This window comes from Pieris brassicae, chromosome 4 (genome assembly GCF_905147105.1).
Source record: "Pieris brassicae chromosome 4, ilPieBrab1.1, whole genome shotgun sequence".
In the NCBI taxonomy this organism is placed as follows: Eukaryota; Metazoa; Arthropoda; class Insecta; order Lepidoptera; family Pieridae; genus Pieris; species Pieris brassicae.
The window spans coordinates 6,133,536-6,149,702 of NC_059668.1; the positions used below are offsets into that span (position 1 = coordinate 6,133,536).

The window sequence follows — 16,167 nt, forward strand, 5'->3', positions numbered from 1 at the left end:
GCCAATGCGCTCAAGTTGGCTCCAGCAAACGTAATCGATAGTCCTTGTATTCGAATTATATTAAGAGGTTGATAATTATATAGAGTAGTTGTTGATCATTTATCCCGAAATGAGGTCTTTTCCTATGTTATATATTTAAAATAAATGTCGTACATCAATACCATACATTTTACCAATAATGGTGTTGATTTAAGCATTCATTAATATATACGTATATAATTTCTCGTGTCTATTACTATGTACGATGCGTTTTGCAACAAAAAATAGTTATTTTGTATTAGTGTTGAATTTTCTAAACTCCTGAACATAAACTTTCAATTTGACTTATTACCTTTCCGTAAACTTTTGAGTTTAATAGCAGTATTTGAAGCTAGGGGCGTCAATTAAGATTAGATTAAGGAATGATAAATTAGCTTACGTTTAGTGTAAGCTTAAAGTGAATATAATTTTGTTACCATTAATTTTGTTTTCACTTTTAGATACGCATTAGTTTCAATTAGTTTATAACGCCTCTTTGTTCTCTTAAGAGAATTGATATTGAAAGTAGACAACTGCCGACGAAAATAATAGACTAATCTATGTAAGGAAAGTGAAATTTGCTTTTGCCAAATGTCTATAATACAATACAAATTTTTGTTATGTCTGTAGGTACTACAAAAAATATTATATTTTGTATATTTTGATGCTCAAAAAAAGCAGTGAGCAGTGTTGGTGGCTAAAGCGACTTTCATCGCATCGGTCGTAGGTTCGAACCCCAGATGTACAAAATGGATTTATCACTAACTCGGAAAAGTCCATCACCTACTTACCTATTAGATAAAAAATACAACGAAACCTATAACAGAAATCTGAAGCCAAACCAATGGTTATTTAACCACTGATTGTAAGTTTAGATGACTTTTTTTAATTTATTTATTTTACAGAATAATATTATAACAAAAGGTTACTTAATGAAACCGTTGTAATTTGTATAAATATACTATATATAGGAGTCTTGTTTACTAGTAAAAAGTATTTATAATTATTACTGTTTTTAATAAAATACATAATTTAGTTATTTTAGAATTTAATACTTTACAGTTTACGAGAATTTAGGGTACAAACAAACCGAACTTCAGTTTAGTGTCAGATATGAACGTGTAAGCGAAGTAATAGCATAAGGCTATAGTTATAATGCTGCCCATCAGACGGCAGAACCAAATGCAGCCAAGGTCACAGCATACTGGTCTCTGGGGAGGTTCTTTTATCTTAGTTTTGGGTCTCGCTGACAGCTTTTGATGTCTACAAAAAACAATACACTTATTGAACGCTTCAGCTGAAATTAATGGCTTTTCTCCTATCGTTAATATAACATTAATTTCTAGAATTAAGAGTAGAGCGTACTATCATATAGACCGTCTACTGGAAGTTGTCCATGGGTAGTAATAAGCACTAGATTATCCGTGCACATTTGACCAGCCTTATATTAGGACCTTACATATGAAATTGGCGTTTTGTATGGGAGGAACAAAAAGTCGATTATTTTTAAATATAATAAATTTAATTAATCAAAGTATAATTAATTGCCATCTCATAGGTAGTTCATTGATCCCTTTACAAAAAAAAAACAGTCGGACGGGAATCAATAAAATCTGTGAAGGCGATTTGGACTGCCCCATCAGAGTTAAATTTTTTCCCTTGCAAGAAGTTGTCCAAATTTCGAAAAAAAATGGTAATCTGTTGGAGCAAGGTCCGGGGAGTACGGAGGATGCTAATTTAAGCTCTTCTAATTTGATAGCCGTCTGTTGTGCAGTGTGTGGTCTAGCGTTGTCGTGAAGTAGCAGTGGCGTGAAGCGATTGACCAGCCTAGGTTGTTTAGCCGATAGCTTTTCCATCATGGTTTGCAATTGCTGACAATAGACATCAGCCGTAATAGTCTGGCCAGATTTGAGAAAACAGGTACTGTTTCCATCACAGGTAATGATTCGGTTTAAAATACCTTAATTATTGTGCCGGTTCAGTAATGTAACGCAGCAGTCGACGTGCGTTTGCCGGTTTGCTTCAGTCAATTCGTGAGGTACCCACCTTTCAAGCTTTTTAATCTTCCCAATTTGCTTCAAGTGAATTAAAACAGTTTTATCACTATCACCGCAGCCAGCAGTTAACTCGGACGTGGTTGCGATGGATCCGCTTCCACAATAGCCTTCAATACTTCATTATCAACTTGGGTCTCAGGCCGTCCACGGAGCTTGTTCTGCAGGTCGTAATTTCCAGAAAGAAAACGTTGGAACCAAAAACGAACTGTGTTTTCTTTTGCAACATGACCACCATACACATCATTCACCCTTCGAGTCGTTTCCGCAGCACTAGTGCCACGGCGGAACTCGTACTCGTAAATAATGCGATACTTTAAGTTTTCCATTTTGTAAAGTGCGTGACGCAAACAGAAAAAAACAGAAGAACGAAACAAATGAATGACGGTCATCGAAGAACAAATACATGAGTAAATAGCTGTACAAATTTGAATTTGGAATTCCTTGCCAAAGAGGAGAACATCATGATTAAAGTGGCCAGTACGAAATACGCCAATTTCATATGTAAGGACCTAATAAAAAATAATAATGTCGTAAGTGGAAGCGTAACATCGTATTAAACAAAAGATGCGAAATTAACATTAATGGGATTTGTCAAAGTCGTATCGATTCTTTTTTATTGAGTTAATAATTATATAGAAAATTGTATATAGCCATGCAATATATTTAAATGAATTTGGTGGTAAATAACAACGGACTAAGGAGGTATTTTCTATGTATCGCATACAACCAAAGAAAATAAAAATGCTCTTCGGTATATAATTTTGACCCCATGACTTAGGGGTAAAACGTAGTGACTGTAAGGTTCTTTTCTAGCAAAATGGTTACCAGTTGCACAGAAGGCACCAACTCGCCTTAAAATTATCAATGAACAGATTAAGCGTGTTTGTTAGACTTTACAAAGAAATTGAAAACATCAAATGTTAAGTCGGATTGACGGTTAAATTTATATTCATGGCATGCAATTGAATATAAATTCTAGTTTCTTGAAATATTTAAGTTCCTTTAAATAATTTAATAGCAAAACGTACAGTAAAATGTTAACTTTCGTTTCCGGGCTCAGCATTGTACTAACTTTGAATCAACCAGGTATCATCAGCCATGTACCTAAAAATATTAAATATATTAGTTGAATAAGGGAAAAATCTATAATACCAATAGTGTACTCTCATGTGTCCTGTGTTGAATTGTTTAGAAAACACAACAGCAGACTTTTAGGGAGCATTTTTTTTCCTTTAGCTTCTAATATATATAAAATTTAAAAGAAAATCGGAAATAACAATAATTCTTAGTTAAAAACTAATTGATATTAACATATTACAATCGCAACAATAAATACTTATAACGTCTCGATAAAAACAACCACAAAAAATAAAATGAACAAGAAATAAAACAGTAAAGAATGAAAAATACAAGTACATTGCTCGATTGCATTGGAAACTCGATCGATCTTAGGACCAGTAATAATTAAACATGTGACACACTATCCAGACACCAGGTGGTCATGACTCGGTCAATACATAGATCCGCCCTTGCCTATACCTAATACCTGATTTAGTAATACCTAAAATTAAACACACTATTCTCTTCTTCCTTCTGGTATGGTGACTACTAATTAATATATCTTGATGTTCGGCGAATAAATCACCGAAATAACGACTTACTTTTGCCGCATATCGTACTGGATATTATATGTCACGTAATTGATTTTTGCTAAATAAAATATGAAGCAGAAAAAAACTGATAAGGCTCCCACAAAAGCAAAGAATTCCAAGTACCATAGAACGTTTGTAAATTGACCGTGCATCATTTTAATTATTATATTTGCAATTAGTGTCCAGTAATATAATTCATTACACTGTTTATTTTTAGGAGTGTGACCGGAACACCTCTGATATTATAGAATAGTGGAAGAAAGACTACACATCAAAGATTAGAGAGAGATTAATTAATTATAATTTGCATTCGACAATAACAGACATAGAAATTGTTTTTTTTTATTACGTATTAGCTATTATGCCAGTGTCTTTAAAAGCTTTGTGTCACAACAACATAATATTCTAATATTTAACACAGAGAAACATGTCAATGACAGTAAAAATAATGTTATCACAACAAACTTACTAAACCATAATAAAAGTGAGAAAGACAATAATGACTACCATTAATCGAAATATGTTTATGTATTCGGATGATTTACTGTTAAATGATTGTAAGTAGATAAAGTAACTATACCGTCTGGGGCCCGTGGCAATCGCTTTTGATAAGGCCCTATCAGTAAAAATCGTCATGTTGTACTTAGTTTAATTTTAATAAACTTTTAATAACTAGATTTTCAGCGTACTCAATTACGCGTTGTACATGTCCCACTAATGCCACAATAATAACTCCTCTCTTGGGCGAAAGGGAATAGTCTGTAACCCCCAATGCGTATTACATTCATCCATAGATCATAATATCTCAATGCATTCATCATCTATTCGCTAGCTTTTCGGTAAAGGAAACGTGAGGAAACCTGTATACATTTAATTTTGAAATTAAATGTATGCAGGTAAAATAAAATAAAAAAAATTGAGCTCGCACCCTATTGTGTCGGGGGCCCGTGGCATTTTGCCAGCCATGCCACGCCACTGTATCTCAAGTTGCAAAAGTTTTTATCTCAAGTTAATCAATTTTTATCTCAAGTTAATAAAGTTTATTTCTCAAGTTAATAAAGTTTATATCTCAATTTAATTAAGTATATATCTCAAGTTAATTAAATTTATTGCTCAAGTTGATATTGTTTATATCTCAATTTAGTGAAGTGTATATCTCAAGTTAATTAAATTTTATTGCTCAATTCAATAAAGTTTATATCTCAGGTTAATAAAGTTTACATCCGCGGAAAGCCGCATGGACTTAGTGGCAAGACGGTACCGAGATTAGAAATAATAAGGTGAGGCTGGCTTCGTACTGTACAGTGTACCAGGCGGAGCTAGCCGCCATCGCGGGTGGACGCCCTCGATCGATCCCCATGTTGCCGATATTTGCCAGAACCTGGAAGAGTGCCATGAAAATGGCATTCAAATTAACTCTTTTCGATGAAGGCGCAATTTGGAACTGCGGGAAACGAGAGTGCAGACGCTCTTGCGGGGGAAGCCGTCAGGGAGACGGGGAAGCGAATAGGGTACGATACGTATCCGTTTTCCTACTTGCAACGACTGACAAGACTCAAGATTAGACACCTGGAACGAGCGCATTGTGGGGGGCAAAACAGCCTCAGTCATAAAAATGTTTCTTAAAAATGCAAACGCGGCATACAAACAAATCAAGACGAGGCATTTCGCACCTCACATGGCACAGATCCTGACTGGCAACGGGGCTTTTTTACACTACACCAAATGGTGGTTCATTTACTTGTTGTCCCACATTTAAAAGGGCCAGGTGCGATCTGGAGCTCGTGACTAGCATAAGGGTATCCCGGGATGGGCTGGGTGGCAAGATTGTCAAACATGCCACGAACATTAATATACTAATGGCACGAGAGTTAACGTGGGTAGCGCCGGGCAACGGGCTCCGACTCGCCTATAAATATCATGACGATATTTTCGAAGTAGTGTTCGCCCGGGCCCGGCAGGAGACGCCGACCCTTTAAGTTAATAAGGTCCCTTTTTAAGAAAGGAGAGACTTTGACACTCCCCTGCTGCTTAGCTAGTCGGTTACATATCTGCCTGACTGCGTGCCCCATAGGCTAGGATGTAGGGGTCCCTGTTCTATAAAGTTTATATCTCAAGTTAATAAAGTTTATTGCTGAACTTAATAAAGTTTATATCTCAAGTTAATAAAGTTTATATCTCAAGTCAATAAAGTTTATATCTCAACAGTGGCGTAACTATACCATCTGGGGCCCGTGTCAATTTCTTTTGACCTATCAGTATAAATCGTCACGTCGTACTCAGTTTAATTTTAATAAACTTCGAGATTTTCAGCGTACTATTAGACGTTGTATATAAGCCACTAATGCCACAATAATAACTCCTCTTAAGAGAGCTGGGGCGAGAGGGAATAGTTTGTAGTCCCCACGCTAGTCCAATGCGTATTGCATTCATCCATAGAACATAATATCTCAATGCATTCATCATCTATTCGCTAGTTTTTCAGTGAAGGAAACGTCCGGAAACCTGCATACATTTACAATAAAATAAAAATTTTAAAAAAATTGAGCTAGTGGCCTCTTGGACAGGGCCCTCTTGGGCCCGTGGCATTTTGACAGCGCTGCCACCCTATTGTTATGCCACTGTGTAGATACCTAATTTATTATAATCTAGATAATCCTGCAAGAGCAAGACAAATCTGAAAAAAATTGTGGTAAAAAAAATTATGGTACAAACTGTGTACTATAAATTTTGTTGTTTGCCACCACTATGATAACCAATACTAATTTTATGATATATTAAAATGCAAACAGTAAACATGAACAGAGTATTTTTATGAACATACATTATCGATAAAAATTACCATTTTCCATTCAAATACCGGAAAGTAGTAAAAAAAACAGGTAAATAATTACTGTCTTATTTTAATTCATTCTGTAATGTAATCATATTTCATAATTTATATTGAACATAATTTTAAATCAAGCGTTAGAGGTAAGTCAAGGCAAACGTTATGTTCAATAAATTTCGGTTCACTAATATAAAATCAACTTTTAGGCCCGAATATTAAAAAATATATACTTAATCCCTATCTTAAGTCACAATCTCGTTCTCAGTGCCGTCAAATATGCCAAACTTCATACAGACATAATGGTTTACAAAAAATAACAGCTTTTTAAACTAGAATAATTAATATTGTATTGATTGATATTCTAGAATACAGACTTAGTCGGCGATTAATTAGATATAAAATAATATTGTAATCTACTTTCTCGATTTTGACTTAAAACTTCTACGTCAATCGTCAACTGCCCCTCCGTCAGCAGTATTTTTCACTATTTTATTCGTTGCCTTAAAAGTTTATTCTATTTTAAAAATTTAAACATGTCTAAATTTCCACTTTTATTTTTAAATTATGGTGTAAAATTATTATGACCTGTACTTTATAAAAAAAGTGCTTAAAAGTATATATTTTCTAGTCATTTTACATATTATTTTCTGTTGCGACTGCAATTGGGGAGAAAATATGAATTAATATTAAATGTTGAAGTTATGAATGATTATTACGAATTTGAAGATCGTAAAATGCGTGGTTTTCGCGATTGGCGAAAGGCTTTGAGGACACCAGCGACGTATAGAGTAGGAAATACAGTGAGACTGCAACCTCAATTTATGTTACTGATTGTTTTATTAGGCGCATTCTTATTATTGCTATTTTATTATAATTGGTGGACCAGTGACCAAGTAATGCATCGATGGACGAGGAGTTCAAGACAGTACAATGCAACATATCCACTTTCACCTGTTATACATTCCGGAGATATTTTTACATATAGGATAGGAATTGTGGCTGATTTGGACACAAATTCAAAAATCGGGGCTAAGGCCTATACTTTCAATAGTTATCTTAAAAAAGGTCACCTTAGTTACAATCCTGTTGAAAAGTTTGTAACTGTTACATGGGATAGGACACCAAATCTTTTGTTATCTTCTACTTATTCACATAAAGGACGAGGTATGGAATTATCAGAATTGATAGTATTTGATGGCAGACTGCTGACTTTTGACGATAGGTCTGGAATGGTAAGCTGTATTATTTATTTTTCATATTTTCCTAACATTTTAATTGTAACTAATTTTAACATACTATGCTAAATGCAAGATTTTATATTTAAATAATAACTTTAATCAACAATGTGTTCATTGCTGTGTGTGCTTATTTATACATATTTTGTTGCAGATTTTTGAGTTAATTAACAACAAAGTAATCCCATGGGTGATTTTGTCAGATGGTAATGGCTACAATGAGAAAGGATTTAAATCAGAGTGGGCGACCATCAAAGATGAAATTCTATATGTTGGGTCTATGGGTAAAGAATGGACAACAGCTTCTGGTGAATTTCAGACATATGACCCAATGTGGGTGAAAGCTATTAATATTCATGGAGAGGTAATTGAAACCTTTATATAACACTGCTTTGACAGTGCCACACCTAGTATTATTGGGGTGAACTTCTCTCCCTCAAGTCTCCTTCTGTAAACATGTAATGGAGTAGAAAGATACTGCCGAGTGACAGAGGGAGAGGCATGAGGATGACAACAATGAGTATGAGATTGTGGTTTGGAGTGTCATTGTAGTTTAGATTTACCTTGGCAGCTTATTGCCTTCCTAATCATTAAATTACCTTATTTTTGGTTTAATATAAATACTGTGTCTTACTACTGGTAAAAGAATTTGAATTCAATTTATATTCTAAAATAAAAATTACTTTTAGGTCCAACATTTAAATTGGGTCCATCAATACAAAACACTACGACAGGCCATTGGCATTGAATGGCCGGGATACATGATACATGAATCAGGGATGTGGTCTGAGATTAATAAGAAATGGTACTTCTTACCAAGAAGATGTAGCCAGCAACCCTATAATGAATCAAGGGATGAAGTTATGGGTTGTAATTATTTAATAACTGCTGACAATAACTTCAATAGTTGTAAGGCTAAACAGGTATGTGTTCAAAATAATCTGATGCAACAGTGATATTATAAAAATAGTCTTATTATGTCAATAAAACACCTGATTTTTTGGCCGTACACAGCATGAGCTTGAAGGTGTAGGAATTAGAAATTTTATTTATTTCCAGATAACAAAACTCCAGCCTAAACACGGCTACTCATCGTTCAAATTTATACCTGGGACTGAAGACGAAGCAATAGTTGCATTGAAAACAACAGAATTTGAAGGGAAAACAGCGACATACATTTCCGCATTTAGAACGGATGGCACTGTGCTATTAGACAATACATTTGTTGAAGACCTCAAATTTGAAGGAATCGAGTTTATATGACACAAATCTTAGATAAAGATTGTAAATAATGTTAAATATATTTGTTAATATACATGTTATTTTATTGTGGTGACGTAATCGATCGGATGATTTCAGATAACCCGACTTTTATTATCGTATCAGACATGTCAATGAGTATATAATCACATATTCTACATAAATAAATTTGCTAATATAGTGTTATTCATAACAGTATTAACAATACCTATATTACGCATATGATTTTTAGGATGTTACATTCAAAATCTGTGCGCAAAAATATTTTTTATGTTTATATAGGTCTCGATAGCTGTATGGTCAGATAATCGACCTCTTGCCTTATCAAATATTGTGCTAGAATATGGCGGCGCATATTGGTTATAATTTGGTTAAAATCGTACTTGGGTTGTGACGCTACAAATATTTATTAAACTACATCGAAATTTAAGTTACGTTAAATCTAATAAATTCGTTCGCATAAACTAACAAAAAATATTAGTTTTAATGACTTGGCTCGCTTAACTTGCTGTGTCTACCTTCCCATCCAAGATCCATATAAAAGCAAGTTTTAAGGTATTAAGTATATAACCATACAAATCAGGCGGAAAATAAGTCTTAGAAAAATAAAAAATAATTCATAAAATATTTATTTTATAACGATATCACATTGTACTCCCTATTCTATAAAAGTGTTGTATATAAAGCTTAGCTAAACCCTATCTAAAGGCTTCCTAACACAAAAACAGTAAATAACACAAATAAACAATTATAAAACAATGCCCCTTCACGTCTGGGCCAAAAAATATTGAAAAACGTAGGAACATATACCAGCTCATCCCTTAAGGAAATCAATAAAGTGTTTATTTTAAGCCAATAGATCGAGTTATTTCCTCAAACACCGTCCAGGCCATTGCTGCCATAAGACTCCTACGAACCATTCTTGGGACTGCTCCTTTGAAGAACCCTAGAAATCCATAGGTCTGAAAGGAAAGAGACTGGTATTTAGATACAGTGCTACAAATTACTTAACTTACCTAATAGCGTAACATTTCTGCATGTTTCTTTTTTTTTAAAGCAAAAAAGTCGTAAGTATTTTTTTATAGATCGGGCAAACCGGCAGGAGGCTCACCTGATGTTAAGTGATACCACCGCCCATGGACACTCAAGGCCTCGCGAGTGCGTTGCCGGCCTTTTAAGAAGTAGTTTTGAGACGAAGGGAGCACTCAAGTATTACGTAACGAATTTTTTGCTTTTGTAAAACGTTACGATGCGGGGCGGGGATTGAATTTCGCGTTATTGTTAATAATATTTTCTACTTTCCAGTACTTTACACCACATAATGGTAAGTTTTAGGTTTAAAGAGTCACTGTAGTTGGTCACGAAGCGGTTTACTATTGGAAACTGAAACGTTACGGCGCTTTTCATGGGGAGTGTCAAGAATCTCCAAAAATTGCGTGACGTAATACTTGAACGCTCCCTAACAACATGATTCAATTGTCGTTTCGCCAGGAATCCATCTCACTATAGGTTAAATTGTAGCTGGACGCTGACATGGTACGGTAATAAGACCCTAAATTCTCATCAATTATTTGGATAATATTGTGTGATATCTGTAGTTAATTTGGTTCCTGGTACAGTGAGTTTACTAAGGGAGCGAAGTTTTAAGGTGTCCCAAGTATTTATTGCATAAACGTCGGTAAAATATCTATTACGTTACGGTTGAATTAAGGGGTATATAAAATAAAAAGATAATTTATGTAAAAATACAATATTTTTAGTATTATCACGTAAACGACCCGCTTTGATAACTTTGAACCTAATCGAACTTAAGCATTGCAAATTATAACTTATCTCACTAGGGGGCAGACCTCGATAAGTTTTTGCGCATTAATTAACCGCGCGTGGACTAATTAGTAGTATATGACTAGTGATTACAGCGTTTATCATTTTGAAGGATACATAATAAATCTGAAAACCATAATTTTCCTCATAGACAAGTAGATATCTTCGTGACAACCACGACTATTTGGTAATTACACACATATAGAGTATAAGGTACATATACAGGGTTCTAACGCACCATTTACTAGGCGAGTAGATTTATTTATTTATCGTTATTTGAGAAAAGCGCCATCTATACTACAATGAATTTTGGTCTTTGTGAAATATCCGGTAGCATACAAATTTTGTTTTTCCTATATTTACCTGATGCACATACATGGCGGCACTGAATGAGTTAGGGAATTTCTCTGGATACAATTGCATGTTTGTCTTCAAAACATCGGCCGGGTTTGTGACAAGTGACGCAGCAATGCCAGCTAATACCCCACATGTGAAATGGATACCACTAGATGCAGTCGGAGATTGTAGCCATTCTGAAAATAATTCAATAATAACATTATTTTATATTATATAATAGTGCATGTAGTACCGTACTATTGGCATATAACCTTAGTTCCTAGATTCAATTTCGGTTAAATTAATTGCGTTATTGCCAAGGCCCTACTTTCCTTTAAAATAAACAATGAAGTAGACGCACATACGTATTTCTTATTCTCTATTGGACTGAAATGAAATGGCCTTAAATCACCAAAAATAGTATGATACTATATGAATACTACTATATTTAAATTTCTACTTCTACGTAACACCATACTACTGGCATGATTTTCAATATTACTTTTATAATGGTTTAATTACCTATACATATTCAAAATTTCAATATTTTGTAAACAGATTCGTGTCTCACTACTAGATGGCGCTGTTGTAAATAATTTGTGTCTATATTCTTGAGACGAAATTTGTCCATAACTGGACTAAACTGAACTCCTCTGCGGTGTAAAAATAAAATAATATATATATAAAAAAAGGTATGTATTTACTAAAACAACTTTGACAGAAACGTGTTTTTATCATAATTAATAAATATTTAAAAGTATCTACTATTAAGTAGAAGTATCTACTACCGACTATCAAGCCAACCGTTCGCGTGCAATACGATGTAGGTGTTATATAATTTATAATAAAATCTACTCGCTTTTTAGGCGCACAAATCCGTAATTTTATATTCTATTTTCCAAAAAACTTACCTTTTGGCACAGCCTGCTTCGATTGTGTATAGAACATGAGATAAAGGCCAGAGAATGGTGCATCCCTAGCCAGAGTTGGTCCTAGGCCACAGGAGAGACCTCGAAAGCCCTCAGCTTTGTATATCGCTTTGAGAGCTCCACTAAGACTGTTGTATTTGTACACGCCTGATTCATATCTGAAATTTTATTTTATAAGTTTCTTACACAAGTTTTCGCTTACTCTAAAGTCATTGGATTGTAAAAAAACTTATTCTTACAAATTGAGTTTGTACAAAGAATTAAACATGAAAAACGCATGTTGTAGTACCATAAACAAGCCATAGATTCTAATAAACTACTATTTATTAGTAAATATAATCAAAAAAATATAAATAATTGTAGTTAATCCAAAATTCAACAATGTCAAATCCAACATAATCAGAAAAAAATATTAATGAAGAGAAATGGGTTTTGCCCCAGTTGGGTGTTGGAACATCTCATTGATACCCATTATTGTAACAATTAAAGCATCAGTAATTATACTTCAATTAGAATACCTTATCATATGACCCTACATAATTCAAATTCAAAGTTAAAGCGCAGTAACACACACTTGCATTTGATTAAAATAACAATGAAATTATATTCAAATTAAACAGTATGTTGTAGCAAAGAGTGTGGCAATGAAGTTTTAAATATTTGTTTAGTGTCTACAAATATAGATAAAAATTATCAATTATGTAAACTTTGGAAATTGTAAATTTTATCTCAAATGAAATTGTATCGTTCTCATAATGTAATTTGTGTTTGTCATTAACTATGAGCCTCGTTTAGTCAATCATGTTTTGTCCTGTTTATATATTCACTAAAATTTATACAGCCAACATTTAATAGCTATTTGATGCCTTTTGCACAATACTCAAATGTATTAAATAAATGTAAGTATTACTTATGTCTTAATTTTTTTGATATCCTGGTAAAACTATACATTGTTACCTTGTTCTAATATTACCGGTAGGAAAGGGACAGCATGACCCAGCATCGCTACTTTACCTATTCCCTATATATTTCATATCTTAAGAATACTATTAGTACATGCTTACCTGGTCTTAATAACAGTGATTGGTATCAAGGCAACGCCACTCATAGTCCTAGCAACGACCCCTAGAACGATCGCTTCCATGGCACTTAGATCTTGTCTATTCTTTCCCAATTTAGTCTTCAACCAATGGAGAGATGAGAAGTAAAGCCCCACGCCGGGAACGCAACGAGCTATGGATGGTACCATACCCCGCCAAAGACCTATTATTTGTTCCTGACGTATGATGTTAACGAAGGTTGTTATCATGCCGGGTTGGATTCTGCCACTGAAAATTGATGATAGATTCTTTGAATTTTTCGTATTTTTCCTGTGCCAAAATGGATTTCTAAATAAATAGTATTACGCGAGTATAACTTAATTTACTACAATAATGAATAAAATATCAATGAAATAGCAAGCAGTTTACCTGACTGTCGTCGCAACAACATTGTGGGAAGGATTTTGTAGCCTGGTCTTCACAAGGTCCAATGGTTGAAAGAGAATCGTACTGAAGGTCCCAGAAAAGGAGCCAGCGAGGAACGCTTTGAACACCGGGTGATACTAAAACAATTTTTTTAATACAAATAATATGATTAATTACCGTTTTAAACATAACGAAGCAATAGATAAACTTTGATCCCCGCTGTAAATCAACAGAAGATAGACACCAATTTTGCTGGCGACAGCCATTTTCTTTATAGTTTTGATCCCAAATAACTTCTGAACTATTATGAATGGGTCAACTTACATTGGCCAATATATCCATTGTGATATATATTCTTCACAAAGACGTACTCGCGATGTCAGGTGATGTCTTTTGGGTACACGCCGAATTTATAATATTCAAAATCGTAAAGCCAATAGCAAAGAAAACGATTAAACTGAAATAGCTTTAATTGTTTTAGGTGAAAAATTAGATCGTATCTGAGTAGTCCGAATAGTAGATTGGGTTTACGCGGTACATTAAAGTTATAGTCATTTTTTGAATGAACCGGTTTGTATATTGATACATGTATGCCACCAGAATAAATTTTTGAAACAAAAGTCTTCAAAATAGAGTATTTGCAAGTCTTTTCACACAACCACAAATATAAATTAATTTGGAGACAGGAAATTACAGTAATTCACGAATTTAGCCATCAGGAAACCAAACAAAAAATAATTAAAAATTTAAAACTCAATTACTAAATCTGGACGTGATTCTCGCGCGAGATTCCAGAAGCAAGTGACGTTATCTTTGACAGCGAAGACATTTTATATAGAGACCATTATCATGCAGACAGAGGCAAAGGTCAAGCCTGGATACCCCTTGATAGGAATGATCCGCGTTAGGGGGTAATGAGTAGGCAGATAAAGCCACATGTAAGTTTTTTTCCGGAATGTTTTGTCTATATAAAGATATAGAGCAGATAAGATGGGGTATGCCATTATAAAATTTGTCGATGTTAACATAGAAGACAGATGTTTGGAAACTGCTAAGTGGAGACAGCCACAGTATACAGTGAAAAGTTTAAATCCTATACTTTTTTTATGTTTTTAAGGAATGTGAAAAAAGTACTGCATAGCAAAACCAATTGTAATAATATTTATCAAAATATTTTTTTGTTATGAGAATCAAATTCTGTCAAAGTTAAAACAATTTAAAACATTTAAAAATTTAATAAATGTTTTGTAAAAAGTTGCTTTGTGAACCAAAGCATAATAATACTGTTGCTAACCTAGAATAATCAGTTTTAATGCTTCTGTTATTAATGCTATTAATAAATTAACTTACATCCAATACAAGTTAATCTCAAACTTAAATTAAATACTTTATAAAAATTATTTTTTATAATTTTAATAGTATGATATATAATTATTACTTTGAAACTATTTTATTTCCTTATCAAGTTACTAGCCAGGGAATTTATCTTATTAACATGTTTATACTTAGATGAATTTATGTACTGAGATCATGTAAACAACTAAATATTTGTTAAACTTATCATATTACAGGTCCAATCCCTCCCCTACATTTTTATAAATAGATCCCAAACTATTTTACAGATTGTATATTGTATTAAAAATTCGCACCTTGTTAATATTATGTTATGAATTTATTATTTCTAATATTAAGATAATTTGTAATGGCAAATTTTGTATTAGCATACAGTTGTCAAATGTAAACTATAATAACTATATTAATCCATGGAAAATAATTTTATGTGCATTGCATGTCCAAATATTACCTGATTGAAAAGTGTACTTTCCATGTGTCACACAAATCACTGATCAAACATATATTGGCATATTTCTTACTTAAGTAGCTTTGTACTTTGTTTACTTACCCAGTGTTAAAAACAATGATGAAATATGACGTCTGATAAAGAAGGAATAAACGTATTCGTTGCGTGCGCTAGGTCAAAGAGGACATGTTATCAGGACAAACAACTTTGCTGGGGGCCACTTACGTCTTTATCATTATTCTTCAGGTCAACTGGCGGAGTATCGATTGCCCAGCCATTCGCGTATGCCCCTGTTAACCGCGACATCACCCGTTATTAGTTCATGATCTGATTGATGGCTAGAAAACACTATGTAAACAATGAGCTCTGAAAATACGCTTAAAGATTATTTAACATCTATTTTAATATTGGATTCTCGACCTCAAGATGTCATGATTCGAAATCGTTTTCGTCAAAATTAGCATTTCTGTGATTTCATACATTATAAAAATTTGAATTTACATAAATAATTTTGAAGGTTATTATTATTTTGTTTTGAACTTGAAGTCTAAAATCTAGTTCACACTGATATTTTTGTCAGTGACAATTCACATACAAGCAGGGCTGTCATATCGTATAATTGTTTTTTTTTTAATCCGATGACATACGCAATGTGTCCTATATCATACGGCTGTTTGTGGAATGTCTTCTTTAAAAATGCAACAAAAACAGAAAGACCGTTGTGATCATTTGAATAGTTTTCAGTTAAAAAAAATTAAA

The 16,167-nt window shown here is 33.6% G+C and overlaps 2 protein-coding genes and 1 long non-coding RNA gene across 4 annotated transcripts; 1 reads left to right on the forward strand and 2 right to left on the reverse strand.

Annotated features, from left to right (window-relative positions):
* Positions 1 to 1,049: 1,049 nt before the first annotated feature.
* Positions 1,050 to 4,020, reverse strand: LOC123708636. The gene is made up of 3 exons (XR_006753633.1): positions 3,737 to 4,020; positions 3,104 to 3,179; positions 1,050 to 1,281 (listed from the first exon to the last, which is right to left on the reverse strand). It is a non-coding gene; the product is annotated as an uncharacterized LOC123708636 (long non-coding RNA).
* A 2,960-nt stretch (positions 4,021 to 6,980) lies between these two features.
* On the forward strand, positions 6,981 to 9,107 carry LOC123708798 (apyrase). Its single transcript, XM_045659689.1, has 4 exons — positions 6,981 to 7,789; positions 7,947 to 8,156; positions 8,482 to 8,715; positions 8,852 to 9,107. The coding sequence occupies exons 1-4, from the start codon at positions 7,259 to 7,261 to the stop codon at positions 9,053 to 9,055; spliced, it is 1,179 nt and encodes a 392-aa protein (XP_045515645.1). The 5' UTR covers positions 6,981 to 7,258; the 3' UTR covers positions 9,056 to 9,107.
* Positions 9,108 to 9,665: 558 nt separating this feature from the next.
* On the reverse strand, positions 9,666 to 15,950 carry LOC123708637 (mitochondrial glycine transporter-like). 2 transcript variants are annotated; one of them, XM_045659445.1, is made up of 6 exons: positions 15,634 to 15,950; positions 13,611 to 13,744; positions 13,206 to 13,469; positions 12,124 to 12,299; positions 11,240 to 11,409; positions 9,666 to 10,014 (listed from the first exon to the last, which is right to left on the reverse strand). In XM_045659445.1, the coding sequence occupies exons 1-6, from the start codon at positions 15,712 to 15,714 to the stop codon at positions 9,895 to 9,897; spliced, it is 945 nt and encodes a 314-aa protein (XP_045515401.1). In that variant the 5' UTR covers positions 15,715 to 15,950; the 3' UTR covers positions 9,666 to 9,894. The 2 variants fall into 2 exon arrangements, with proteins under 2 accessions (XP_045515401.1, XP_045515402.1); XM_045659446.1 differs by lacking the exon at positions 15,634 to 15,950 and adding an exon at positions 13,932 to 14,722.
* Between the last annotated feature and the right edge of the window lie 217 nt (positions 15,951 to 16,167).